The sequence below is a fragment of the Gaeumannomyces tritici genome (assembly GCF_000145635.1).
Source record: "Gaeumannomyces tritici R3-111a-1 unplaced genomic scaffold supercont2.4, whole genome shotgun sequence".
Taxonomy (NCBI): domain Eukaryota; kingdom Fungi; phylum Ascomycota; class Sordariomycetes; order Magnaporthales; family Magnaporthaceae; genus Gaeumannomyces; species Gaeumannomyces tritici.
Window position 1 is genome coordinate 773,598 of NW_008804548.1, and position 26,456 is coordinate 800,053.

The 26,456-nt window shown below is 58.7% G+C and overlaps 14 protein-coding genes across 14 annotated transcripts; 7 read left to right on the plus strand and 7 right to left on the minus strand.

Annotated features, from left to right (window-relative positions):
• Positions 1 to 465: 465 nt before the first annotated feature.
• On the plus strand, positions 466 to 1,620 carry GGTG_07675 (hypothetical protein; the record flags this gene model as incomplete). The annotated part of the gene is made up of 3 exons (XM_009225500.1): positions 466 to 499; positions 578 to 648; positions 718 to 1,620. The coding sequence occupies 3 exons, from the start codon at positions 466 to 468 to the stop codon at positions 1,618 to 1,620; spliced, it is 1,008 nt and encodes a 335-aa protein (XP_009223764.1).
• Positions 1,621 to 2,091: 471 nt separating this feature from the next.
• Positions 2,092 to 3,125, plus strand: GGTG_07676 (3-oxoacyl-[acyl-carrier-protein] reductase; the record flags this gene model as incomplete). The annotated part of the gene is made up of 2 exons (XM_009225501.1): positions 2,092 to 2,220; positions 2,294 to 3,125. The coding sequence occupies 2 exons, from the start codon at positions 2,092 to 2,094 to the stop codon at positions 2,984 to 2,986; spliced, it is 822 nt and encodes a 273-aa protein (XP_009223765.1). The 3' UTR covers positions 2,987 to 3,125.
• Positions 2,372 to 4,165, minus strand: GGTG_07677 (hypothetical protein). Its single transcript, XM_009225502.1, has one exon. It carries the CDS (start codon positions 3,811 to 3,813, stop codon positions 3,133 to 3,135), a length of 681 nt encoding a protein of 226 aa, XP_009223766.1. The 5' UTR covers positions 3,814 to 4,165; the 3' UTR covers positions 2,372 to 3,132.
• Positions 4,166 to 4,861: 696 nt separating this feature from the next.
• On the plus strand, positions 4,862 to 6,126 carry GGTG_07678 (hypothetical protein). Its single transcript, XM_009225503.1, has one exon. It carries the CDS (start codon positions 5,157 to 5,159, stop codon positions 5,898 to 5,900), a length of 744 nt encoding a protein of 247 aa, XP_009223767.1. The 5' UTR covers positions 4,862 to 5,156; the 3' UTR covers positions 5,901 to 6,126.
• Positions 6,127 to 6,759: 633 nt separating this feature from the next.
• Positions 6,760 to 10,139, plus strand: GGTG_07679 (hypothetical protein). The gene has a single exon (XM_009225504.1). The coding sequence runs from the start codon at positions 6,899 to 6,901 to the stop codon at positions 9,650 to 9,652; it is 2,754 nt and encodes a 917-aa protein (XP_009223768.1). The 5' UTR covers positions 6,760 to 6,898; the 3' UTR covers positions 9,653 to 10,139.
• GGTG_07680 (hypothetical protein) lies at positions 10,132 to 12,246 on the plus strand. The gene is made up of 6 exons (XM_009225505.1): positions 10,132 to 10,396; positions 10,485 to 10,702; positions 10,784 to 11,183; positions 11,275 to 11,634; positions 11,728 to 11,870; positions 11,987 to 12,246. Exons 1-6 carry the CDS (start codon positions 10,161 to 10,163, stop codon positions 12,115 to 12,117), a joined length of 1,488 nt encoding a protein of 495 aa, XP_009223769.1. The 5' UTR covers positions 10,132 to 10,160; the 3' UTR covers positions 12,118 to 12,246.
• Positions 12,247 to 13,166: 920 nt separating this feature from the next.
• GGTG_07681 (hypothetical protein) lies at positions 13,167 to 18,290 on the minus strand. The gene is made up of 5 exons (XM_009225506.1): positions 18,066 to 18,290; positions 14,615 to 17,999; positions 13,957 to 14,010; positions 13,591 to 13,663; positions 13,167 to 13,516 (listed from the first exon to the last, which is right to left on the minus strand). Exons 1-5 carry the CDS (start codon positions 18,134 to 18,136, stop codon positions 13,335 to 13,337), a joined length of 3,765 nt encoding a protein of 1,254 aa, XP_009223770.1. The 5' UTR covers positions 18,137 to 18,290; the 3' UTR covers positions 13,167 to 13,334.
• A 752-nt stretch (positions 18,291 to 19,042) lies between these two features.
• Positions 19,043 to 19,970, minus strand: GGTG_07682 (hypothetical protein). Its single transcript, XM_009225507.1, has one exon. It carries the CDS (start codon positions 19,661 to 19,663, stop codon positions 19,205 to 19,207), a length of 459 nt encoding a protein of 152 aa, XP_009223771.1. The 5' UTR covers positions 19,664 to 19,970; the 3' UTR covers positions 19,043 to 19,204.
• A 1,105-nt stretch (positions 19,971 to 21,075) lies between these two features.
• GGTG_07683 (hypothetical protein) lies at positions 21,076 to 21,550 on the minus strand (the record flags this gene model as incomplete). The annotated part of the gene is made up of 2 exons (XM_009225508.1): positions 21,076 to 21,096; positions 21,347 to 21,550. The coding sequence occupies 2 exons, from the start codon at positions 21,548 to 21,550 to the stop codon at positions 21,076 to 21,078; spliced, it is 225 nt and encodes a 74-aa protein (XP_009223772.1).
• A 224-nt stretch (positions 21,551 to 21,774) lies between these two features.
• Positions 21,775 to 22,254, minus strand: GGTG_07684 (hypothetical protein; the record flags this gene model as incomplete). The annotated part of the gene is made up of 2 exons (XM_009225509.1): positions 21,775 to 21,953; positions 22,047 to 22,254. 2 exons carry the CDS (start codon positions 22,252 to 22,254, stop codon positions 21,775 to 21,777), a joined length of 387 nt encoding a protein of 128 aa, XP_009223773.1.
• A 798-nt stretch (positions 22,255 to 23,052) lies between these two features.
• Positions 23,053 to 23,526, minus strand: GGTG_07685 (hypothetical protein; the record flags this gene model as incomplete). The annotated part of the gene is made up of 1 exon (XM_009225510.1): positions 23,053 to 23,526. Exon 1 carries the CDS (start codon positions 23,332 to 23,334, stop codon positions 23,053 to 23,055), a length of 282 nt encoding a protein of 93 aa, XP_009223774.1. The 5' UTR covers positions 23,335 to 23,526.
• Positions 23,527 to 23,890: 364 nt separating this feature from the next.
• On the plus strand, positions 23,891 to 24,472 carry GGTG_07686 (hypothetical protein; the record flags this gene model as incomplete). The annotated part of the gene is made up of 3 exons (XM_009225511.1): positions 23,891 to 23,898; positions 23,963 to 23,990; positions 24,050 to 24,472. The coding sequence occupies 3 exons, from the start codon at positions 23,891 to 23,893 to the stop codon at positions 24,470 to 24,472; spliced, it is 459 nt and encodes a 152-aa protein (XP_009223775.1).
• Positions 24,473 to 24,735: 263 nt separating this feature from the next.
• Positions 24,736 to 25,152, plus strand: GGTG_07687 (hypothetical protein; the record flags this gene model as incomplete). Its single annotated transcript, XM_009225512.1, has 1 exon — positions 24,736 to 25,152. One exon carries the CDS (start codon positions 24,736 to 24,738, stop codon positions 25,150 to 25,152), a length of 417 nt encoding a protein of 138 aa, XP_009223776.1.
• A 430-nt stretch (positions 25,153 to 25,582) lies between these two features.
• GGTG_07688 (hypothetical protein) lies at positions 25,583 to 25,921 on the minus strand (the record flags this gene model as incomplete). Its single annotated transcript, XM_009225513.1, has 1 exon — positions 25,583 to 25,921. The coding sequence occupies one exon, from the start codon at positions 25,919 to 25,921 to the stop codon at positions 25,583 to 25,585; it is 339 nt and encodes a 112-aa protein (XP_009223777.1).
• Between the last annotated feature and the right edge of the window lie 535 nt (positions 25,922 to 26,456).

Sequence of the window (26,456 nt, forward strand, 5' to 3'; positions counted from 1 at the left end):
GTGCGATACAATTCCTTGTAGCGTCCTAAACCTCCCTCCTACCACTAGCTCCGGCTGCAGGCGAGATGGCTACGCAGCCGATCCCCAACACGCCAGGCCCCCACGTACATGTATGCAAGAGTTGCCGACCGTGTCGCACGTTAAAGGTGAGATGGAGTGTCACCAGAGGAGGCCCCGGAATCAGGAGCAAACTGTGGATCCCGGGTCCGAAGAGCTCCATCACTTTTGTCATCACGCCGATAACGTTATGTGTGAGGCCGAGGACATATGACTTTGAATTGTCAGCATGGGAAGCATGGTACAAAGTGAGGAATCCAAGTATATAAAAGCACCGTTGACCAGCATACGGAAAAAAAGTATAAACCATGCAGCATAAAAGAATTTCCCAAGTCATCTACACCATTCCTTAGCATACGTTTCATACTTGGCATACCTCTTTGATCTTCTCCTCTGCCAACCGGAACCATGGTCAAGATTGCTATTGCTGGCGCGAGCGGCCGTATGTCAACCTTTGCGTGTGCAAAAGACTCACGTTATGGGTGGTCCGGTGGAGACATAGACTAACATGTTTAAACAGAGCTCGCCCGGGAGATAATCGACGAGTTTGTCGCAACAGGGAGGCATGAAATCATAGGCTTGTTGCGCAAGGTATGCCATCCATGCGGCCGCCGGCCCCTGAGATTCACTTTCTGCCCGCCCAGCTAACACCACCCACAGGACCCCTCCAACCTCCCCAGCCTCCCGGGCGTGACCTGGGTCCAGACAAAGTACGACGACAAGGCCGAGCTCGTGCGACTCCTGGCCGGCGTCAACACTGTCATCTGCTTCTTCGTCGTCCACACGGATGAGGGCGCGCGGAGCCAGAAGCTGCTCATCGACGCCGCCGTCGAGGCCGGCGTGCCGCGCTACATCCCGAGCGAGTGGAGCGCGGGCGCGTCGCTCGGGAGGCCCAGCAGCGCCGCCCTGATGCCGCACTACGACAACAAGCTGCTGGTGCGCGACTACCTGGCCGCCCTCAACAACAACAACAACAATAATAATAGCGGTACCGGCGGCGGCAAAAAGGTGCTCGAGTACACGCTGCTGTGGCCGGGCCTGTTCCTCAACTACCTGGGCGCGCCGCGCAAGACGACGGCGCACGTCAGCACCTGGGAGTTCCTCATCAGCATGGACAAGGGCGTCGCGCTCGCCGTCGAGGGCCACGCCGACGCCCGCGTCGCCTTCACCACCATCGCCGACCTGCGCGCCGCCGTGGTGCGCATCATCGAGCACGAGGGCGAGTGGCCCGTCAACGGCGGGATCCGCGGCGATGCCATGCGGTATGCGGACCTGCTGGAGCTGGCGGGCCGCATCCGCGGCGCCCCCCTCGAGACCTCGTGGCTTAGGAAGGAGGTCCTGCAGGCCGGGAAGCTGGAGGCCGGGTGGGCGCCCAAGGTCGAGCACCCCTCCCTCGATGCCAACTTTACAGACGAGGCTATGGAGCAGATGTCTGCCGGCATCATGCTCGCCGTCGCGGCCGGCGCGTGGGACACGTCGGACGAGTGGAACAGGCTGCTTCCGGACATGAAGTTCACCGGGATCGAAGATTTCCTCACGCCGCTGTTCAAGAGTGAACAGTAATGTTAAGGGGGGCTGGGCTTGTGGGGACTTGCGTTGGTGGTGGGCATATCCGATCTGGGTATTCTGGGGATCGCCGGTCTTGGCTCTACACGATATCTTGCAGCCTGCATGGATGGGCGGCGACGACAGCTGTATTCGTTACCCACCCAACTGCCAGCTCCAATCACATTTGATCAAGGTACCCTTCTGGCTGCGCGGTTATTGCACTCTTGATTGTCCATTGCAACCCACAACGGGTCGCCATCAGTGGGCCTTAATCAGCGTACGGGGACGGCCAAGGCAGACCAGATCCCGGGTGGCGGTATACCGGTGTAGAGCACATGGAAGCTGGGATGAGATCAGGGGAAATATTGCTTATTATCTCGATCTGCGCAGCCGCTAGATCTGATAGAATTGCCGTTCTCTTTCAACACAGTCTTAGAACCAGCAGCGGCAAGAAGTGAGCCTGGCAGTCCAGCTGAAGAAGTTAGAATGACAACCGCCCGCTCCCAGAAGACAAACTACGCTCTCCCACTGCAGGGAAGGACTGCATTGGTGACCGGTGCCTCCAAGGGGATCGGCGTCGGCATCGCGCTCGAACTCGCGAGACAGGGAGCCAATGTATGCGGGCCAGTCCTGCGACATTACCAACAACAGCTTGTGCAAGCCCGGTACTGACGGACCCCCATCACAGGTCATCATGGGCTACTCGACAGAGTCAAGCGCCGCCAAAATAGAGGAGCTCAAGCGCGAGATTACGGCACTCCCCCACAAGCCCAGAGCCTACGGCCTCCGAGGGGATGTGGGCGCGCCCGACGGCCCGGCACAGATGGTGGCGGAGCTCGCGCGGGAGATTACCTGGTCTGACTCGGGCGGCTTCGGGCTTGACATTCTGGTAAACAACGCCGCCGTCGCGCCCAACGTGCCCGTGGCCGACACGACGCCCGAGTTCTTCGACGGCGTTTACAGCGTTAACCTGCGCGGGCCCGTGGCGCTCGTGCACGCGTTGCTGCCCTATATCCACCGCCCGGGCGGGCGCGGGCGCATAATCAGCATATCGTCCATCGCGTCCCGCGCCGGCCTCCCAGGCTTGTCGGCGTACGGCGCCTGCAAGGGCGGGCTCGAGGCCGCGACCAGGGCTTGGGCGACGGAGCTCGGCGAGCACGGGACGACGGCCAACGCCGTCAGCCTCGGCCCGATAGACACCCGCATGTCGCAGGCTCAGCCCGGGGGGCTTTTGGCGGATTTGCTGGCTCAAACACTGCTGCAGAATCGATTCGGCACTGTCGAGGAGGTCGCCACCACGGTGGCATGGCTGGCCAGCCCGGCTGCGTCGTGGATCACTGGGCAGACCATCTGCGCCAGTGGAGGGCTTCTTTACCGTTGAGGAGATCCCTGGAGGTGGCGAGATCTTGAGACCTGGATAGCGGAGCATATATAGCGCACAAAGAGGAAATGATCGCTGAGATTGGGCATTATTGTGAGACCTCGACAGGTCGTCGGCGCTGCTGTAATTGATAAAGAGCAACAATATTAGAAAACGACCACGGCCACCAGGGCCGCGCCTCCAAAGACAAAGGACAGCCTACACGTCGACGCGGCCGCGCCTCCCCTCCAAGACGCGCCCTCGACGGGGCTCGCAACCATGTCCTTGAACTCGCCGATGACGTTGCCGCGGGGCCAGTACTCGCAGACGAGGTACCAGCCCTTGGTGCCGCACAGCCGCCTCCCGCAGCCGACGTCGCTCGTGTTGCGCCAGACGAGCTGCGTGAAGTGGCCCGTCTCCTCGCTGAAGTCGGCCTTTTCGAAGTCGTAGCGCTCGCGCTCGTCGCCCCAGCCCTCGACGGCGGAGCGCGCTGAGGGGTAGCCGATGGCGAGGTTCTCGCCGTAGGGGCCGCCCGAATGCTCAAACTCGCACTTGTCCGTCACCTCCTTGGTGAGGTAGTCGTCGGCGAAGCGCGCGAGCGTGTCGTTCCACGTCACGTTGGCGGCGCCGTAGTCGCGGCGGTAGGCGTTGGTGCTGTTGAGCACGGCCGACGTGAACTGGTCGCGCGAGACGTACTCTGGAGCGTCGGAGGGTATAGTGGGTGCTGCCGTCACGGTGACAACCTGCACGTCTCGCTGGGTGGCGGGGGATGGCGGGGACGCGCTGGCGTGGTGAAGAAGGACGACGGCCAAGATGAGCCAAATAGGGGATGAAAGAGGTTTTGGCATTTTGCTCAATCCAAACGTGGGAGTCCAACAGTCGCAGGGATTTCAACTGAACCATCCAAGACACGATGATGCAACGAAAAAACACCGGTTCGATGTGATCATTTCGGGCTGTTTTTGGGAAATGCCCAACGCTCGATGGGCAAAGACAGCAGCCGCGAGGGCCATGCTTTTGTGGAATGCGCCATAGTCGAGAGACAGGCAAAAATCAAGGAATGAACGTCCCAAGACTTTGCCGTCCCGTGGCCTCGATTGGACGTCAAGAAGGCTGGCTTGGCTGGCGACTTCATCTTTGTGGTGTTGTTTGGCAAAGAACAGCCAGGAATTTGAAGGCCATGACGTAAATAGCACTGGGAAGGGGGCAGGCGCTTGTCGACCAGGTCGCCGAGCCTTCTGAGCGAATCGAATTGTGCAGTCAACCCCTCCACGAGAAAGGGGACCGCCCCACAAGCACCTCAGCGGCGACTTCCATTCTCGGTGCAAATACCCTCCAGTGTAACCTCCGCGTTTGGCTGACGCGCAGTAAAGCAGCTACCGTCCGTGATGCGCCGTGCGCCGAGGGGGACCTCGGATCTGGATACCCAGATTGATTTTCTGGCGCGTTAGGTTGGCAGACGCAGCGGAGATGCGCTATATGCGCGCTTTGGGTGACGTTGAGACTGCATGAGCGCTCGAGCCGGTTGATGCGCTTCGTGTGGAAGATACAGCTTGTGTCGCAGATAGAGGGGGTGGAAATGTGCGAATGCGAACGCCTCCTTTCGATTTTCAGAGTGGGTAGACGTTGCCAACGGACAACGTCTCTCTCCACCCGAATCTCGTATCGCAGACAGAACCGCCTCGAAAAGTCCACGACGTCAAGTAAGTTCAAGACGTGAAGTAACCCAGATCCAGCTGCTGCTACCAAAACGATGCTCGTGGACGCACTCGGACATTTTCAAGCAAGGGCGAGCGGCGACAATGGTGTGGAACAGACCCAGGGGTTGTATCGTGGTGGGGGCTCCAGGTGCTGCCAGAGCAGTGGAGATGGGGAAAAGGCAGAGCGTTGAGATTTCCCAAAACGTCCATATGAAACAGAAAGAAGACGTTTCTTCCCTTGCCAACACAACTGGCGTGAAGTGACAACCCCCCATTAAACTGCCCAGCCCCCGCTACCCAGCTGGCACTGGCCTGGATCCTGTCTTCCCCTGTTCCAGAACTTTGACTTGCAGCATTCATGCGCCGCCTGTCGTTTCCCACGCCTGTTTGGTGATCACCCTCTGTTTGCTGGCAAACGCCTTTGGCCAACCACTACCTGGCAGTAGTCATCCCGGGCACACAACGCTGGCGTTTATGTTCCGATTTGCACCATGCGGTTCGCGCTTACGATCATAGCCTTCACCTTTTCGGCGCTGTCGACCTGCAGCGCAAACCCCATCGCCGCCGGGGCGCGCCAGCTCGCCAGGTCCAGCCCACCACCAGTCGATGCCATCCCAACGACACTGAGCGACCTCGGCGGCGCCGAGCCGGAAGCGCCCGTCGCCCACACCCCGCCGCTGCAGCGCCACCACCGCAGGGACGAGGCGCCGGCGCCCGAGCCGGCTCCCGAGCCCCAGTCGGAGGCGGCTCCCGAGCCCCAGTCGGAGGCGGCTCCCGAGCCCCAGTCGGAGGCGGCTCCCGAGCCCCAGTCGGAGGCGGCTCCCGAGCCCCAGTCGGAGGCGGCTCCCGAGCCCCAGCCGGAGGCGCCTCCCGCGCCCGTCGAAAACGTCTCGCAGGAGGAGCGGCGGCCGGCCAACACGGTGCCGTCCAAGATCAACGGCGACGCCAAGGTCCGCATGACGCTCTTCACGGGCCCCGGCTGCTCGGGCGGCGTCCTCGCCAACGTCTCCATCACGTACGACAAGCAGATACTCGACCGCAACTTCACGTGGAACAGCTACAGGCTCGACCGGTCGCTGCGCGCAGACGAGCAGCTCGACTTCAGCCGCCTCCAGAACAACGACCCGTGCGGCCAGTTCATTTCGCTCCGCCGCGGCACGGCCGGCACACCGCCGCCGCCGGACTGCGTCAAGGACGTGTCCAACTTCAACTGCTTCCGGCTTTGGACGCTTTAATCGGAGGGGAGGCGGCGAGTTCCGCAGGGTCGGGTCGAATGGTCTAATCAACGCCACTCCGTTTTCATAGTGGAATCGGACGTGCATGCATGTTTTACCTGTAACGTAGAACTCATCCATGAGCCATTTACCTGTGGGGATTTTCTAGTTCTAGTACTGTAATTATTACTATTTTGCATGGCGCACACCTGAGCAAAGACGGAAAACTCTAGGGGCTCCAAACCTGACTTGGCGGCCTTTTAGCTGTTGTATCTTGATATAAGCGACCACCAAATTGTTTGATGGTGGCACATTCTAATGGCGGCGCTCACTTGCCGGCACCACATTGGCGATCTGCACAAGTGCCGCGCTAGTGTCAGTCGAGATGGGCGCATGGCATTTTCAGACGTGTTTCGATCCAACTGGGTACTCGGCCGTCTACAGTAAAGTCTCCGACTGGAACATTGATTCCAAGGCTTTCCACACAAATGCCCGAGAATGTGCGGTTACGCCTTCTGGTCGTAGCTGGCCGCGGTGCATTGGGTGCTCCGTGGACTCGAAGGCGGCGCACTCGTTGTGCGGCTCGCATTAGACAACTGGCGGAAACGACAGACTCATCCAATAGGTTCTCGAGGAACTGCGTGTGCAACGGCTCTGGAAGTTATGGTATTATCCCGACGCGCCATTCTGATAGAGAAAAAGTATACGTCATTGAGGAGAGGAGCGAAAACAAGCCCATTCCCTGGACTCGAGAGGACGGGCGGCTGGGAGGGAGCCGAAAGGGGTAGTCCCGTAGATCACGTGCTGTCGCGACCATTGACAGGGGGGTGTGTCTCGGATTTCGTCATTACTCCGAGGGAGCGATCCCACGTCGACCGAGCTTCGATGATCGCCAGTTCCATTCCTTGCTGTTGCTTTTCTGCCTGAGCATCTTGCATACCACAGCCATGAAAATGCTGCGACCGCCTTGAGTCCTTAAAATTTGGTTGCACCCCATCTTCAACTATTTCTTTAGTATCATGGCGGGCGCCAGGACAAATGGACGCCCGCCTGTCGGCCGGCGCACCACGCGCTCCCAAGCTCAGCCCCCCGCGGCCGCCGGCAGCAGCAGGAAGAAGGCCGTCCCCCGCGAATATCGCCATTTGCTGCGCGAGGCCGGTGCTGCGCCGTCCTCGCCATCACGTCTCGCCGAACCCGAAGACGGCGAGCCTCCTGCGAAGCGACCACGTCGGCCCGGACAAAGGGACGCCACCCGAGCACAGCTCGCCACGCCGAAAGAGCCTACCGCCCCTACTGTCAAGCCCAGCGCCAAGGTAGCGGAGGCGAGCGAGCCGACCGACGACGCCGACGAGGACGAGGACGAGGACATCGAGTTCGAGGACGTGGCTCTGCCGGAACCGACGATTCAGACGACATACCAGGACTCAGAAGACGACGACGACGACGATGATGTTGGTTTCGAAGATGTCGACTTTGGCGCGTTACCAGCGGACGCCCCAGAAGCCGCGACCTTGGAGCTAGATCTCTCTACACATCGCGCTGCCGCCGCCGCCGAGGCCATCAAGAGGAGGGGCGCGCCCAAGCGCAAACCCATCAGCCGGACCGAGAAGGAGCGGAGGGTCGAGGTGCACAAACTACATATTTGCTGCTTGCTGGTGCATGCCGCGCGTAGGAATCGCTGGTGCGACGACGCCCAGGTGCAGAGCGCCCTGCGCCCCTTGTTGCCCGACAAGGTGGTCGACATGTTGAAGCCCCGCAGTGGACTTACACAGTTCGGCCGCTCCGAATCCCTCAAAGACGGCTTGGTCAAGGCCCGCGGCATCTTTCAGTCCGCCTTCAACATCACAGAACGTGGATTGCGTAGGGCGCTGTGGGCCGAGGAGCCGTCACATCTCGAAGATTACCAGGCACCAGAAGACTTGGATTCGGCCCTGGACAAGACAGAATTTCGGAAATCGGCAAAGTACCTTGATGGCTCCCGCGACGTGGGCGCACAGCTATTCTGCGCCCTCCTTAGGTCCGTCGGCGTCGAGACGCGTCTCGTTTGCTCGCTCCAGCCCTTGTCCTTCGTCTCGAGCACCCCGACACTTCAGAAGCCACGCCTCAAAAAGGCCGAGGCGCCCAAGCGTAGGATGCCCAACTACGATTCGTACAAATACGTGCCTCCATCGGGCGCGATACAGAGCTCATCGCTCGTTGCACGCCGGCTGGGGCACCCCAACGCTGCCGCCTACGTGGTACCGCCACTTGCCCAGCAGTCCCTCTCCGCCGCTGTCACAAAAGAACAGGGGCGTAAACCCGTCACGGGCGAGTCGGCATTCCCTGTGTACTGGGTCGAGGTGCTTGACGAGGCACACCAGAAATGGCAGCCCGTCGACCCCATAGTGACTTGCTCGCAGGCAAGGCCTGCAAAGCTAGAGCCTCCCCTAACGGATCGGCTCAACTGTCTCTGCTATGCCGTCTCGTTCGCATCCGACGGCACGGCTAGGGATGTGACGCGCCGCTACGCAAAGGCATACACGTCCAAGACCCGCAGGATGCGCGTTGACACTCTGCCCGTTCCGACTTCATCCGCTTCCCTGGCGGCCATAGCAGCTGGACTAACGGGCGAAGAGTGGTACGCGCGCGCCCTGAGCTTCTTTGCGCGCCCGCTCGGGATTGTTACGGACCTGGACCGCAGCGAAGAGGCGGAGCTGGCGACCACGGCTGGGCGGGAGCCCATGCCTCGCAACGTGGCCGACTTCAAGGGCCACCCAACACACGCACTCGAGCGCCACCTCAAGCGCAACGAGGTCCTCATCCCTGGGGCCAAGTCTTCTGGGACTGTGGGCGTGGGAGGTGCCGGCGGCGGTCGTGGCAAGGGGAAACAGCAGCGGGTCGAGCGCATCTACAGACGGCGTGATGTGCGCATCGCCTGGTCTGAGGAAAAGTGGTACCGCATGGGCCGCGTGGTTAGACCTGGCGAAGTCCCCGTCAAGCATATTCCTCGACGGCCGAAGCCTAAGAGCAAAAGCAGTTATTTCGAAAATCGGGGCGGCGACGAGCCGGATGAGGACGATGATGTAGATGAAGATCCCGTCCTCGGGCCTTCCTCCGGCAGCACTGCCGCTGGAGTTCCAATATTTACCGAAGACCAGACAGACCCCTACGAACCCCCGCTGGTCGTGAACGGCCATGTGCCCAAGAACAAGTTTGGCAACGTGGAGGTGTTCGTGCCGTCCATGGTGCCCCGAGGCGGCGTCCACTTGACAGACGAGCTCGCTGCTCGGGCGGCGTTTGTGCTTGGCGTGGACTACGCGCCCGCCCTGACGGGCTTCGAGTTCCGCGACCGCAAGGGCACGGCGGTGCTGAGGGGCGTCGTGGTGCCGGCCGAGTGCGAGGAGGCGGTCCGGCTGGTAGCGGCGACGCTGGGCGACCTCGAGGCCGAGGCCGAGGAGGCGCGGCGCAACCGCGCGCTGCTGCGCCTGTGGAGCCGCTTCCTAAAGGTGCTGCGGCTCGACGAGATGATTGGGCGGAGTATGGGGCTGGGCCCGAGTGGTAGCAGTAGCGCGAAGCCGATGTTGGAGGCTGCGGCTGCGGATGATGGGCAGGAGGAGGCTGATGAGGTCGACGATGAACAGGCGGGGCGGGATGATGGGATGGAGGATGGAGGTGACGGCGGGAACGGGATTGCGGACGATGTCGAGGACGACGACGACACAGGCGGCGGGTTCGTGGCTCACAACGACTACGGCGACGACGACGATATGGGCGGTGGATTTATGGTTGAATAGAAAGCGATGCGTCCTTTTCTTGGCGATACCTGTCCCCCTGTCCCCCTGTCCCTCCCTTCAGCCCACGCATGCAGAATGTCCTTTTCTGGACCCAAATGCGAGGAATGACATGTTGGACCATGCTTGTCGACACATTCACTCAAAACGAACAAGCAATTTCTTGGCCAATCCCCACGGCCTCTGACTGGGCTTTTTTGCTTCTCAGTCGCACACAAGGACGTCTTTGTTTGGGGCAGATATTTTTAGTCTCGTAGTGGTTTCCATCCATTGACTGGCTGGTCCAGGCCATATAACAAAGCAACTCCTCCTCGGCCGGTGGACGTCAGGTTCGGGTATATGACACACTATTAGCCCTCTCTTCGACGATCAGTGTCGATCCGTCCCGATACATTTCTAAACGAAAGCATCACTCTGGAAGTGAAACAGGACCTACTACTATTTAATCACCGACGCAATAACCAACGCACGAACTAACTACATACCGACTGCCGGCTCGAACACAAAGAGCATGACAAAAATCTCATCCTATGCACTCATAGGCATTCTAGCCTATGCCAACACCTTCGCCAGCGCTGTTTTCACCGACAAGGCCCAGATTTGGAGGCTCGCGGGAGGTCCCACAAACAACGTCCTGGTGACCAAGTGGCAACGTCCCGGGGGCGGCAGTGAGGATGTCGCCGGCGCGACCGTCGACCTCAACCTCTGTTTGGGAAATTTCGATGGCAGGCTGGCCTGGGCCAAGGAGTGAGTCTTGTCGTCCTGCGATCTTTTTCTAGTTTCCTTGCTGTAATTGCCCGTAACTGACCATAAATTCCGTGTTGCCTGCAAAAAGGGGCATGGCCATGAACACCTGTGAATGCTCCCTCACATCGCGGCTGCTGCCAGGCGGCGATCCCAAGACTGCCGGCTTCAGCTCGGTCGATCCGTCAAACGACCAGCTCGAGCTCTCGGACTACCAGCCCGGCCAGCCCGGCAAGGACGCGACCAAGGCGGTCCTGTCCTGCAAGTGCGGCGCAGGCCCGGGGCCAGCAGACGCCAGCATTGATCTTGGTAAGATGTCCCTGTTTCCGCGTGCTACCATCAAAGTTATGTCTATGAGCTGCTAACATTACATTCCACGATGATAAACAGACGAGCGAATCGAGCTCAAGGACGGCAAGCTCTTCTGCGTCCCCGCGCCGAACGCCGGAGCCGGCAAGCGCCACCAGCGCCGGAACGCCGCCCCCCTACACACGAGGCGGTCTGTGACCTCCCAGTCGGTGAGGACGTTGACGTTGACGCACGACGAGGAGTTCTTCCAGCAGACGACAACGGCCCCGGCCACGTCCACGGAGCCCGCGGGGCTAATGGACCTGCTGAACGCGGGGTGCAAGAAAATCCTCGTCAAGGTGAATATCCCGGGCAAGTCGATACTGGAGGCGCACTGCCCCATCAAGACGCCGCACGGGAGCTACCCCATATACGCGCGCTACCAGCTCGACCTGGACAAGTGTATCGTCAACAACGGCGGTGTCGCCGAGTTCCGGCACCGGTAAGGACCTACCCACCCACCTATCCAATCCATCCCATCAGTCCCTGGGCATGTGTTTTGGTCTAGGTTGTTTGCTGACTTCTCCAAACAGGGGCATGGGCGGATCCAGCTGCACCTTCACCAACACGACCGACGCGGTCGAGTGGGCCTACGACTGCGGCGGCACCCCGGGCACGCTCAAAATCGCCGGCAGGTTCACCCTTGACCAGCGCAACAACACCCTCAGCTGCGCCGACGACCTCTGGGCCAAGGGCCAGGTGCCCCTCGACTGGGCCTGCAAGGACCTGAGGCTCTCGGACGACGTGCCCGGCGCCCTCCTCGCCAGCTGCCCCACCGACCTGTCCCAGACCCGGTTTGTCAACACCACCATGGACATGAACGACTGCCTCGGCATCGACCCCAGCGCGACCGGCAATTCGCTGAATTCGGCCAAGTTTTGGCCGCAGGAACTGTAGGGCCCCGGCCATCCGCATCACGTTTGGTTCGAGCTCTTGATATCGGATTGCTAACGTGTCTTGTTTCTTCCAACAACAAAAAAAAACAGCGGCGACGCCTTCGAGAACTGCAGGTTATGCAGCATGTGGTCGACAACCATATTGGGGTCGCCGATGACCGAGCTCAACTGCAACTGCCGGCACAACGCCACCGCCGCCTGGCCCGACTGGTCCACCACGGCCGAAATTGGCGGTAAGCGCATGATTGCTTGTTTTGTTATTTTCCGTCGCTTCCTACGCCCCGCCGTGATTGGGAGCGCGTTTCTTTGCTGACCTCGATCCGTTTTCTTTTTTCTTTCCCCCGACTAGAACATATATCCTTCAACCCCACCACCTTCTACCCGACCTGCGCCATCAACCCGATGAGGAAGGGCCACCGCATGACCCACGGCTTCTCCGCGCGGGGGCAAATCCTTTCGTGGCTGCATCTGCCCTCATAGGTTATCGAACCCTTCTTATTAACACTGCACCGATAGCAGGTGGTAAGTTATCCTCCACCGTGAAGCCGTACGACCTTAGGAACGACCAGGAAATCAGCCTCCCTCCGCTTGTTCCGGCCAGCGGGAAAACGCGTATATAGTGTCTCGGTGTGCGTCACCGAAGAAGTGGGAATGGAAAGACAGAAGCAAGGACTGGCGGGGCGCAATGCAGTTCGATTCGACGTACAAGGAAGATTACCACATATGGGGGCAACCACCGAATTTTCTAGCGTATCCATTCTGCTCTTCCCTGGTGAAATTAGCCAGGGCTTGACTGGCACACGGAGGCCTTTGGGAAACGGGGAGTCCTTGTACGGCTTGCTACCAGGACATGCAAACTGCCCTGACCACACCAACCACCCACAGGCTCCTAACCTCAGGGGCTGGCAGCAACACGAGAAAAAGTGACCGGAAAAGGGACACAGATGTGCAAAATGGCCCATAGCCAGCGACGCTGCAAGGGAGGGCGGCGTCGTGGGTGAGCATCCCTAGCTGTACGAGTTTGGGTGATAACAACGAGGAATGCACAAGTAGACGTGTGGGTAGATACATGAATATACAGGACCAACACTCTAATTGTAATACCTTGACCCAGATTATGATGAGCAAAGTTCCCAAGTCGACCTTTGGACCGATCATGGCACACCAGCCAAAGTGTTTCTCGCCACCCACGCGCGAAAACGAGACACATCGGCTGGGCGATGGCCAGGCCTAGAGATATCGGTAGCCCCACTATCTTGTCTCCACTCGCATGCACTTTTCTGCCTGTGTTGCGCGGTACGTAGGTAGTTGAGGCAGCGGGGGTGACGGTTACGCTCATGGCTCCTGGCTAGCACGTAACATGGTCCGTCCAGCAGCACACCGATCTCTCAATTTCAAGCACAACAAGGAGATGCGTTGGTGGGTGCCACTTCGCCCACCGCCCTCGCAGTGCATCCTGGACCTCGGTAACGCTAGCTTCAAATTGCGCTACGAGCATGCCAATGCCCTGGTTAGTGATGAAGGAATTGCCGTTGGAAACTTTCTGGAATTGCAATTGGAACCCTAGTTATGTACATGAAAAAGCACCACTCATTGGCCTCATGTCGTCACCCTCGGTTAGCCAACGGCCTGACGCACCAACTGTCTCCACAAGCAGGCAATCGATACCGCAGAGTAGCCTCGACGCCCGGCATTTCTCATGTCGCGGGGCGCCCGGAAGTTTGAAGGCCAGGGCTAACGGACTCCTGTCCCGAGGAACGGGTCCGCGAGATGAGCCCGGGCGACCAACTGCCATTGCCTCCACCGCACTCTGGCCTATGCGAGGCCGCCATCCCGCCGACCCTCCCGCCGACCCTGCCGCCGTCCCCGCCCCACAAAGCTGAGAGCCGCCACTCCTCCACCCGCGGTCAGTCTGGCAGCGCTGCTCGTGACGCTAACCGACTCGAGACCAACAGACGGGGGCGAATGGGCTACCGACGCGGACTTGCCGTTGGCCTTGGAGCAAAGTCCCCGAAACGGCTGCCGTCTATGGGGGACACCGCGATCAGCAACGCCACCCCGCCAGCATCGGCACGCCGCGTCTCGTATCTGCCCAAGACCCCGGGATGCCAAAAGACGTGGCAGGTTTGCCGCCAGTGGGGCGACAGCGCGACGGGCCCCGCTCGCGGATGGTCCCCTCGGGACGCTGGGAATAGCCATGCAGTCTCGCCGTGTGGGTGGTGGAACGATATTTCGGACACCCCGGGCTGGCTCCTGATGCCCTGGTCCTCCTAGAGCTGGGTCGCGCGCCCGGCCATCTCGCCTGTTCTTTTCGCGCACTGCCCGCAACCGGAGCGAGCTAGGACCCGGAACTGCGCTGCTCTGTGTCAGGTGCTATATGTTTTAGATGCGTCCGCCACCAGCATGAACTTCATACCCGAAGCTGCTCCCAGTCCTTCCTCCGTCTCCAGAAGCGCCTCTGCTTAGCAGATGGGGCGACACAACGCAAACTCGACTTCCGGCTCACCCCGAGCTTTCAACCTTGGGGGTTTCTGCTCATATGTTCCTCCAGTAGGCGCACAACATCATGGTGACCCCGTTCGGCCGCCAGATGTAACGCCGTTTGGCCAGTATTAGCTTTTATATCGACGGCAGCTTTGCCCGAAACGAGTAGCAATTTCACGACAGTATGGTGGCCCCCTACAGCCGCCCACGATAACGCTGTCCGGTCCCACCTATCTTGCATATCGACGGCGGCTTTGCTCGAATCGAGCAGTAATTCCACGATAGTGCAGTGGCCGTTTTGAGCCGCCCAATGTAACGCCGTACGACCCGCTTTATCTTTACGATTCACGGAAACAATGCCAGAATCGAGTAGCAGTTGCACAACGATCTGGTGGCCGTTTATAGCTGCCCATATTAGCAGCGGGGTGCCAGTTTGATCGAGAGAATCGACGCGAACCTTGGCCGAGTTCAGAAGCATTTGTATGAAGCGTACGTGCCCTTGCGCAGCGGCATTTGCCGCCAATGTTCTGCCTGCCTCATCTTTCGCGCTGAGATCAGGCTGCCCCGTGTCGAGCAGAGACTGGACTATGCTGTCGTAGCCCAGTACCGTTGCACAAAATAGCAACGCTGTATCGATGTCTGGTGGGCTCAGAAGCAAGTAGGCCAATAATATTGCCGCACCAGTGCTGTTCATATCGGACCCATCCATGACCGGGACCATGTAGGATAGGAGGGTTTTTCGTGATGAAAAGACCATGTCGCGTGGGAAACGGCGGTGAAGGCCTCTGTTGCGGAGATACAGTGCCGCCAGGTCCTTAAAATGGTGTTCCGCAAGGGTTTGGAGTGGCGGAGGTAGGTGCTGGTATGTCTTCTGAATACCTTGCAGCATTGTCGCGACTGCATCGTGGCTCTCGGTGGCCAGGGCGGCGAAAATCGGCGGGCCGTAACGCTCTTTCCCTGCGGAAAAGAACGTTTTAGGGTCGGAGCAGAGGAGAGGAATAAGGTGACTCATGTTCCTTTCTGCGAGAATGTACAGGAGGTCGACTGATTTGGAGTATCGGCGAACGGCAAACTGTTCGAGAGCGCTGCTGAACATGGCCCACTGGGAGAGTGGAAAGGTTTGCAGAAATCTCCCCTGCTCTACGTCGTGCTGCTGAGCGCTGTTGGCATGGGCGAGAGCGCCAAAAACCGCATATTCGAGGAACGGAAAGTTGTGCCGCAGGGCCGCCCTTGTCCTTGCTGCTTCGGTCTTCTCCAGTGGCTCGTCGGGGATATCGACGGTCAGGCCGACGGGGGCGTTCAGCTGGGCCCAACAGCAATCCCTAAAAACATCGTGGCTGTGTCCCTCAAAGTTGACGGAAGCCCCGGACCACTGCTGCCCGTATCGGCCCAACAAGAAGTCCCGGACAGATTCGTGGATGAACTGGACTTGAGCAGCCTTGTTGCGCGTGACTTCGGCCAACCCTTTGGAGGAGGAGCTGACGAATGCCTTGAGTTGGTCATCAACGATCTCCTCACGGTCCCAGAGACCCGAGGTGTCCTTGTCGAGGCCAAACTGGACGGCGAAGTACAGCTCTTGTGGTTTGAGGGGACGGGTAGCGAAAAGAACCCATTTAAGACACAGGTCGAGCTGGTCTAGGTCGTTGCCATCCCGCGCAAGAATCATTTCGAACAGGTCGTGAAGGCCAGGCGGTATTTCCTTAAGCCGCCTGCTGAGCTTATCGATCGAGGCATTGATGGAGGCGGTGCTGTTAATAGGCTCTTGGTTGAGGATCTCAATGACCAAGACGACCCAAAGGAAGATGCCCGACGATTTGTCCCGAATCTCGTCTCGAAGCGGCGCAGCCTTGGCAGTCTTGCCTAGACTGCCCAGCCTCAATCTGGCCTTGATGAACTGTTCGATATCATCAGTATGCCCCGATTCAGCCTCCAAGATGAGCTCGACGCCCCTTTGAATGACGATTGCGGGATAGTGCCGACTGGAGAAGCAAATGCGCAGGCTGATCCCTGATCCCATTGCGTGCTCGCACAGCTCTTCGAAAAACGAAACCATCTTGGCAACTTGAGTCTGATCGCACTCGTCCAACGCATCGACGAGTATGGTGACAGCGCGATGCCCCAACCTGGAGACCGTGTGTTTTAGTGTCTGCTTCAGCGTTTCTTCGTCCCATCCTTTTTCCTGTACTCCTCGTGCTCCGGGCGCCGTCATCCACTCCAAACCGTCGGTCAAGTCCTCCATCGGCGGCTGAAAAAGCTGATAAAGAAGCGAGCGGTAGAGGTAGACCGTTGTCGTCTCTTCGATTGAACCGCGTGCTCGGAAGAAGAATGACAGAGTGATGCGCATAGGATTTCCTTTAGATTCCTCCCTCGCCTGCTCGAAAAGGAACTTTATGAGGGTCGATTTGCCCGTGCCGGGATTGCCCTTGATCCAGAGGAAAGTGCTGTCCTCTGACTGGTTTCCCAGGTCGCGCCAGGCTCGGTATTCCGGTTTGGAGAGAAACCAGCGACACGTCTTCCCCTGGGCTGCGGTCAAGCCTGTTAGACGTTGGTCAATCTCGGAGAAGAATAGTAGGTTGACGAGGCCGGACTTCGTAGCGGCATCGATGCGACCCATGGGTTGTGCGTCGCCTGGGCTCCTGTGGGTCCGCACAGGCGCCTCTCTCGAGGTCTTTCTTTCCACCTCCCTGCCATGGATATCTTCCATCTCTTCGTCGGCGTTGGTTGCAAACGGAAGCTCGGCAGGGCCACCGTCGTGACCGAGATCACTGCCAACCACAATCTCCGTGGAACTCGCCGGGATCGTGGAGTGCGAGTAGATAGTTGGCGGCGTTGGGGCCATTGGTAATCCGGACTGCGGGGCCTGATGGGGTGTCTCGTGGCGGGTGTCAAGTGTTGTGGCGGTGCCAATGATGAATGTCAAGGCGGCGGAAACCATGTTGTATCGGGCATCCTCGAGTCCCGAAAAGCGGCACATGTCCATGTGGTTGCTCGAGATGTGACGTTTAGTCTCGATCCTAACGTCATTGAGACATGACGAGTCATCATCCACCACCTTGGCTCCACCGAGTAGGGTGACGCCGTACTCTTCCTGGAACGAGTACACTGGCCACTGCTTATTGACGCAAAGAATAGCAAACTCGTCACTAAGGTCCTTAAGATGAGGGTTATGAGGCATAAGGGTGTTCACGATGTTGTCGTTGGTTTTAACCCCGACAGCTTGGATCGACACTGTCAAGACATGGTGAAGGAAGCGCCTTGGATTTGCACCTCGGTGTGGGGTACCGAAGAATATAAGGCCCAGGGTGGCTTCGAAGATGGCGTGGATATGGGGCTTGATCATAGCGGCTCGTCTCGATCTGCGCAGAGCCTCCTTAACGACAATTCCCCCAAGGCTGTGGGCGACGAAGAGGATTGGACGACATCCCTCGCCTGCGCCACGCCGGGCTTCCTCGAGAGAGCAAAGCAGATCCCAGCCATGGTCGTAGACTGTTTTGCTGCTGATTGGGCCCTTGGCCCAGTGTCGAATGTTGGTATCGTAACCGTATGTGAAGATTCGAGAGTCGGGGACGGTTGTGGGGACAAGGTCTTTTGGCCAGTAAACTTCTTCGGGTATGTTTTGTCGCTCGGTGCCGGCGTTGGTTGCTGCCGCGCGGGTCGTCTCCGAGGAGCTGGGGTCCGGAGTCGAGGATGACGTAGCGGTTGGTGATGGACTTCGGTCCTTCTTGCGAAATGTCACTTTGAGGAACTTTCGGACTCCGCCCGAAGAGGATCCCTCCCCTGGGTCGTGCTTCCTCTTTTGGTGGGATGGCCCATGCTTCGCCCTTTGCCAGGTCCAGGTGTTCTTCGGGTGGCCCGTGAATCCATGGACGAACACGATACTTGGAGGAAGGGAGGAATTAGTTGGATGGCATTTTGACAGTAGAAGGCAGCCAATGGATACGTACTCAACCTTGGGATGATCCGCCTGGTGCAACACGGTCAGGCCCTGCTCGCGGAGATTAATCTGGGCCGCCATGGAATGGAGCCCCGATGGATGTCGGATCTATGGCTGGCTCTGGAAAGGCCAGCCATCAATCTGCCACTCTCGTGGGTGTTTTTGAGGGGCCGGGATACCGTTGTCGGGAGAGGTTCTGGCAATGGGACAACTGGGAGCGAGTCCGAGCTCGAGCTTTGCGACGATGAGCCCAATCAAAACCATGTGCGCTTGGGTCGAGATCACCCGCCACCAGCGAGCGTGGAATGGCACTTATTGGCCTCTTAAAACGAGGCGTTCGGCGCTTATGCAAGTATTGACCTACCATGGCCATTTCCATCCGTCCTGCAACTTGTCGTAGCCTCCCCCTAGTTGGGCTTCTAGGCACCTAGGCAGACCGGACCGCCTCGAGAGACCTCCGACTTCCGTGGATATTTAGGTACCTAGGCGACCTCGGTACCCTCCCTCCCACCGACCGATATGCCGTAGAGAAAATCCGGTCAGGCTGGGGCTGAAGTGCGCCAAGAACATGTATTTTTGCCCGATGAGCTGCTGTTCCTAGCACATAAGCCACATCAACCAGCCCCGAATCCGACAGCGGTCTGAGCCAGAGTTTGTACCAGCTGGGCGCAGGGCCTACCAAAAGCCCGCATTTTCGTTGTGAATTGGCAGCCCTTCAGCAGCAATCGCCATGTTGTGTTCCTGGACCAGGAGCGGATGGTCCCGATCTATCAAGTCGCCTAGACGACATCATATCATTAGCGCAAATCGACCGCCTTGCGGACATGACGACGGCTGGGCCATATGGTTGAACTGCAGGCCGTGCTGAATTCAGGCGCAGCCAGACGCCCTGGAACCATTGGTGACAGAATACTGGACTACAAACCTGCTTGGCATGACTTCCCGTCGACGACACCCGCCCAACAAAGCAATGAGCACACAAGACACTCGGACGCATGCAAGTTGGGTTGAGCAGGCCCAGTTGGATTAGGAGACACTACTTGCTAAAGCGATAAAGCCCTATAATTAAGATATCCCAAGGAAGCATCGGAATGCCCTCGTCCTGTACGTTCTCTCGGGGAAAAACAAAACGGTTCGCGGCCTCCTCCCTTAGTTGAGGGCCAGCGAAACGTTGATCGAATCCTTCCGGCAGATCTGGGCGTCGCCCTCGATGCCGCAGTTGCCCGGGATGAAGGCGTTGCCCCAGAGGCCGAAGGCCGGGGCGGTCTGGTGGAAGACGCGGAGGCTGGTGTTGCCGGTCTTGGTGTCGAGGTACTGGAAGTGGTAGCCGTCGAACGACTGGAAGCCGGCGCACTGGTTGACGTCGGCCGGGGTGATGCCGTTGGGGTTGTGGGCCTCGCAGACGTAGGCCTTGACGCCGGCCTCGCGGTGCGAGACGAGCTGGAAGCTGATGGAGACCACGGGGCTGCCCGTGGTCGCGCCCTTGCTGGTGGAGACGAACTTTTGGATCACGACGGTCTCGGTCGCGCCGGCGTCGGCCTGGGGAGCCGGGGCGGCCAGGGCGGCGCCGAAGAGGGCGGCGGAGACGGCGGCGACGGAGAAGCGCATCTTGAAGGTTTTGAGTGGGGGGAGAAAGGATTAGGCGGGAGCGGGAGCGTCTGATACGGGTATAAGCGAGAGTAGTGTCTCCAAAAAGCGAATGTTATGTTGGGCAACCTGAGCGAGGGCTGAAGAGCAGGACCAGAACGGGAGAAGCGAGCGCCAGGCCGTTGAGATTTATATATACCACGGCGTTGTCGATGTCGCATCGTGCAGGTATTGAACCCCTTTCATGTCCCTGGACAAGGTCGCCGTCAGTGTGATCGGTTGACGAGCCGAAGCGATGCGCGCCAATCTCTCCAACATGGAATCATGGTTTGCGTGCCCCGGGGCTCCTGGGCCAATGCGGCAGCCAGGGCGGGACCCTTCCAACGGTTGCGGGTACCGGTGTCATTGCCGGTTGTCTCAGCACGCCCCACAAAGCCTCTGCAACACGAGAAAACGCAAGAGCAGAGCACGCACTATTAACTATCCCGCACTCCTCTTTTCAGCGTCCTCCGCTCGCGTGAGGCATGGCGGTGTGCTAGGACCGCTATGGAAATTGACATTTATGCCTGGCCCCTATTAACTAACCACGTTATAGAGTTTAAACAGTCCTCGACACGATGCGACCGAGGCATCGGTGAATCCGCAGAAGGCCCAAACCACTGACGCTCCGTCGCGTCGATGTATTAAGCCAGAGCAAAGCACTTTTTGGCAGCGATTGTGCTCTAGAATAAAAGGAGGACAGAAACACCCCCCAAATTCTCTGGGTTGGAAGAAAAACGAGCGAGCAAATTAGCTCAGGTGGGTATATTAAGGAAGACGAAACATAGCATACCAATATTGACATCGAGATATCAACAGCGTTGTAACGGAGCACATCAAACTCCATCCGTGGGTCGTAATTGACCACCTCGGTGATGGGCCAGTTCTGGGGGAATGGGGGGTTTGTTTCCCCATCGTGCCCGGCAACGGGCCGCTCGATGGTTTGCCATTCCGCCGGAGGCGCCAGCCACAGGTCGGCGTCGGTCGTTCCCCGAGTTTACTGTTGAACATGGCCCGTGACTGTTGCCAGTATGGGAGTACAGATTGGCGCACCGAGGACGCGGCAGTCGACCGAGCACTCCAGCGCTGTCTTGCAATCCGTAAACGAAACAATCGCCGGCCGCGCGGTACGTCGACGACTCTCCAGCTACTCGCAATATCAGAGGCTTGGAGCAGTCGACAAGCATGGGACGGCGTCTCGTTGTGTGCAGAATCATGAGGTCAGTGTCTTCCGAGACACATAGGCAGCTCTTTAGTGGAAGACGGCAAAAGACAATACACGACCACCGCCGTCGCCTCTGGGGCGATCTGTGGCCCTCTAGAGCCCGAGTGAGAAGCAGTCCTTGCCAAGTGAGATGGCTTCGGGGACGTGATGCGCAATAGGAGGGCCCATCCTAGCACGGGCTCCAGACCTTCTTGACGTTCGCTCCGATATCAGTAAGGAAGGGCCGGATCTCGTTTCTGTGTGACCGATTTGGATATGCTTTGGGCACATGTGGTCCGAACAGACTCATCTGGTGGTTCATACACCCCTCCGCCGCTCCTCACCCTTCATCTTCCGGCAAGTCGCACCCGCCTGTCCACTCTAGGGTTCATGGGAATATGTGTGGTCACGCCCCTGATCACCCCACACCGTACGCCGATATCTCGAAACTACTAGCTTACAACGTTCTGATCGTAGAGATAGGCGCGAGAGGTGTCAACTGCAAATTGGAGCTGCATGTGGTACGCGGCGAAGGGAGTTATGTCGCCCAACGCCAGGACCGACAAGGCATCGTTGTCACAGTTGGAGGAGACCCTGCGCAAGCCCTTCCAGAGCACCATGCCCGCCATCCGCTCGATGCGAGAGTCGCTGAGTTGCGCCTTCATTTCGACGGGGATGCTGGGTTTGTAGGATAGGCAAAAGACCGTCCTCACACGCAGCCGCCACGGCACCGCATCAAAGCCGAACTGCGCCCACGACCCTGGCCTTCGTGCTTGCCAGCCGAGTCTCTTGGGCCACCCAGCGCTTGTCGCACCAGTCACGCACAGATATGGGGCACTATGGCGTCGTAGGTGATTCGGCCGCATGGCAGCCGTCAGCTCGGGTCCTGTCAACCCTCCTCTTGGGCGGCGGAGGAGTGCAGGCCCGCCCAAAGCCGCGTGATGAACTTGAGCGGTCTCGCGAGGCGCCCCGGCGTGGAAGTGGCGAGCATGCTGCCGCCAGACGCCGGGCCGAGCCGGGCGACGGCCCGGTCGGCCACGGCGTACGCCCTGGTGCGCGTGCCGCACCCTGGTGACCCTTTTCGTGTTCGTTCGGCTGGTTGATGCAGATGGCCTCAACCCAGGGCACAGGGACTGGGTACGGCGCTGGAGAAAAACGGACCGATGGAGGGATCGGGGTGTCGACGGGTAACATGGCCTGCATTCCAGTCTTTGAGGACACGCCTCCCCTTTAGGTCCCACAAGGCCGCCGATCCGGGTGGCAGGACTGACTGGGCTTCGGTAATCCCGGTCCTCGCGTTCCTCGGTTTGTGCTGTTGGATGGGCCCCGCGTGGATGAACCTGATTTCCTGCCCAGAGTACTTTAACATGGCTGTGTCGCCCTCCTCTGCAGATCTATAATCTCCTCCGCAATGCCCAACTTGAGGTTTCCTGCCGAAGCTACGTGTGACGAAGCTGGGGACCATGCCAGCCCCAACACGCCAAGCAGGTTGTGCTGGACGTAGCAAAGACGTGTGGGCTCGCGGGGGACGTATTCTGGAAGGGCAAGTGACAGTTACGACCATATTACGAATGTCTCTTGATGAGGGCGGGATGCTGAAGAGCAAGTTTAGTGATGAAATGGTTGAAACATACCTGACGTTCGAGTGGACGTCTATTCGTGCGGTGGAACTGTGAAGCGGCGTTCTAACAAGTTGGATTGCTCAGACTCGTACACAATACCTAGAATGGCGCCACGCGCTTTGTGTAGGAATTGCTCCAGAACGCAGTGGAAAAATCCTTCCAAAGCGTTCGAGTGCGCGGGTACCTACCAGAAATTTCCCTGCATGTACGCCTGGGTGGCATCGCCGTGGAGCACACCGACGATAGGTTTGCCGGGAGCGATTTTCCGCCATATGCGCCGTCGACCAGAGCGCCAAGTTGGCATCCCATGGATACGTTAGGACCCAAAGATCGACTTCAAATCTTTTTTTGCCTGTAAGGTACGCATAAGATCCGCACAGTTCGTCTTTTTTCCAAGCACTAGAAGGGTAATTTGGGCCTGGGATCGATATTTCCTGTCTGAGTCGATGATATCGCGGCGCCCAGCAAGCTACCGGGCCTGCCGCCGGTGACCCGCATGGTGTTTCATCTCCACGATGTGAAGGAACCCCGAAGAACTTGCGCGCCTAGCTGCGCATCCCCGGACTAGCGCCGCAGAGCTGCGGCGGCCGCGTTGGCGACAGGGCGCTGGCGTCGGTTGACGCCCACATGATCTGCCACCAGGGCTTGTGAGCCGTCCGAATGTCGGCGGTGTCGGGGATTGCTGCTGCTGGTGGTGGCGGCGGAGGAGGACGCACAGGCCGGGACATGCCAGCAGGCGAGAGAAACCTTTCTTCCGACCGAACGGGAGATGGCACCGGCCTAGTTGGCTTTGATGCGTTCCAACATGCTTGCGTGCCCTTGCCCATTTGTTCAAAGATTCCATATATGTGCTTTACGTGGCAGTCATGCTGGACGTTGCCGAAGACAGGCCGGCAGTTCACAACTCGATCGCTCCAGCCCTCAAGTGTCTGCCAAAACTTTAAGCCCGAGTCGCGGCGCAGACGCGGTTGTACCCTCGTTTTATACCCCGTCCATCTCACATCCCGCCGCCAGGCGGGATAACGCCTCGCCAAGTATGGACGCAGACGTGCATGAGCCCCAGTCACGACCCATGTGAAATCCCACCCTGCTCCGAGGGGTGGGCTGGTGGGGTCGTGTCGGGTCCACGGCGCCTGTCACGAGTTATGTCATCCCACTCTCCTCCGAGTTGTGGGACGAAGGGCGGCTAGATCCGGACTAGGTTTCTGCAGTTCACGGAGGAGCCTGCGAAGTGCGGAGCACTGATGTACGGGGCAGCCCTAACCACATGAACTATAAAGATTCCTCTCAGCTGCCCCGTCTGCAACTCTGAATTTCTTCGTCCTCCCAGCCTGTCGAAAACCACCCATCTTGGCACCTGTTCTTCCACTACACGCCACAACCATGTCCAAGTGAGTTCCCTACCACGCCCAAACATCAAATCCACTACGGCCTCACTTGCTAACATTGTACTAGCTCCGATTCCGTCGCCAGCAACCGCGAGGTTCATTCTCCCTCTCCACGGCCCGAAGTCTGGAATTTACAATACTGACTACGTCCCAGCACTTGTGCGCTCGCATGGACCGGTTCCTCGAGTTTATCAACTCGGGCGACGAGACCATCGGCAAGGAGGTCGTTTCCGAGTCGGCCGAGTTCCACGTCCCTTTTGGCGGCCCCCCGCTCAAGGGCCTCGGCGGCTACATGCAGATCCTCGGCATGATGCGCGGCGCCTACCCGGACATCCAGTGGTCCCTGCAGGAGACCATCGTCGAGGGCGACAAGATCGTTGCGCGGTTCGCCATCTCGGGCACGCACCAGGGCAACTTCCTCGGCACCCCGGCGACGGGCAAGCAGATCAACGCGCAGGCCTTCAACATCTACAGGTTTGCCAACGGCAAGATTGTCGAGGAGCGCGGGCTTCCAGATATCTTTGACATGCTTGCTCAGATTGGGGCTATTGCGATCCCCGGGCCGCCACCCGCATAAGTTTATTTGCTTTTGGACAAGGCATTTGTCAGATGTGACGATGACCCGACACTTACTGTATGTTCGCCAGTGATATAGAGTCCTCCTCGGACGCTTTTGCAATTTACGTGATCGACAAAGCCCAGTCACTAAAGCACTTTGGCGTGCGAAAGTCTTTCACTTGTAGTTACGGCCTGGGCTGCAGTCCGCAATATAGCCCCTGCAAGGACAAGATGTGAGGTCCGAAGAGTCGTCGTTCAGACGGCTTCGAGGTGGTAACGGACATGGCCTCGCCGTTCGCGCTCGAGCTGGTCCGCGCCTCCCCGGACGCCAAGGTGGTGCCGATGCAGCACGTCCCGGACAGGTGGTGGGCCAGCTCCGACGCGGCGCTGCTCGAGCCGACCTTTGCGGAGCCCGCGGCAACATTGCTGCACCTCCTGGCGGCGCACGTCCTGGGCCGGCCCGTTATGCGGTGCTTGCAGAAGCTGCACTCTGGCTTCTACGCCGAGCCGAGCCGCCGGCCGACCGAGGCCAGGGCCCGCGCCGTCGCGCTGCGGTATTTTAACGACGTGCGCCGCCTGGCGCCGCCGGGCCGGCTGCTCGAGTACGAGCTGGGCAGCGGGCGGGAGCCGCTCTGTCGGTTTCTCGGCAGGGACGCCCCCGACAAGCCGTTCCCATTTGCCAACGAGGGCGTCGCTTAACGAGGTGACGGCTTAGCGGATAGCTGGGGTTGGTAGGGAGACTTTGAAGGTTGCTTTGCGTTGGATCGTTGGACTTACTGCCGCAGGATTGGCTTGGCTGTTTGCTGGGCGTAGTAGTCGCATTCGGGGCGGTGTTGCTTCGTGGCTTAAGTTGAATGCTATGTAGGCAAAGTGGCGTTCAAAGGAAAAGCAGCAAGTTTACGTGGTCAAATAGGAATGGAACATCCAAAAGGTGTACATTTGAAAAAGATTTTATCTCTACTTTCCACAACGCCGCATCCCCGAGGTTCGCGCTCTGTATCGGAGCACAAGCCCCAAAAGCAACCTTTTAAAGCCAGCTTCCGTCGCGAAACATGATATTCCTGGCCACTGTCTGATCCTTGGTCTTGACACGCTCGTTATTTTGTCGACCATGTTGAGGCAGCGAGATTTACTCAAGGTCCGCTTCCTCCTCAGCCTCCTTGGCCTGCTCGGCGACCTCGTCCCGCTTGCCGTACATCGATCCGTCGCCGCCGGTGGGGAGATCCAATGGGTTGATCCCGCCCTTGCCAGGGAGCCAGAGGGTGCCGGCCATAACCTTCTTCGGCGGCGTGGACACGTATTTGCATGCACCTTTCGAAGTGACCTTCCCATCGGCACCGAATTGGCAGGCTGCTTGGCGACGCGAAAGAGGGGCCGCCATGGCCTGGTCGGGGAGGACAGGAAGGGCAAAAGCCGGGAGGGCGACGGCCAGAGTGGCGGCGACCTGGGCGATGGTGATGAAATGCATTGTGGTAAATGAGAGAGCCAAAAGGCGAAAATTGACAAAAAGAAAACACAAAAGGAAACCACAAAAAGGAAATAAAAGTAAACAAGAGGAAAAGATGCTGATCTGGATGCGGATAAGGACAAGAGAGAGATCTCGGTGGCTAGAAGCGGCCGAATCGTCGCTCTTTTATGAAAAAACGGGCAGCACGCAGACCCCGCACCCCTTAATGCTTGCCAGAATCAAAGCGCGTCGAGTGTTGACTATTTTTGGCCTATGGACCCGCCGAGGCCCCCCTGATGCCCTAGAGAGTTGACAGGAACAACGCTTCACCTTGGAAACATCCTTTGCCAAATCCTCGCGCGTAATACCAAAATAACCTTAAATTTACCGTCACTGGCTATTTTAAGGGCTCGTGGCTTCACATTTACAGCGTGCGGGTGCCAAGTATACTTACTAGTTCAGTTACAAAGTTTCGTAGCGAAATCAAAACGTGGAATATCCACTGGATACCCTTAGTTTCCTTTATAAAAACCCTTATGCCCTGTATACCCTGGCT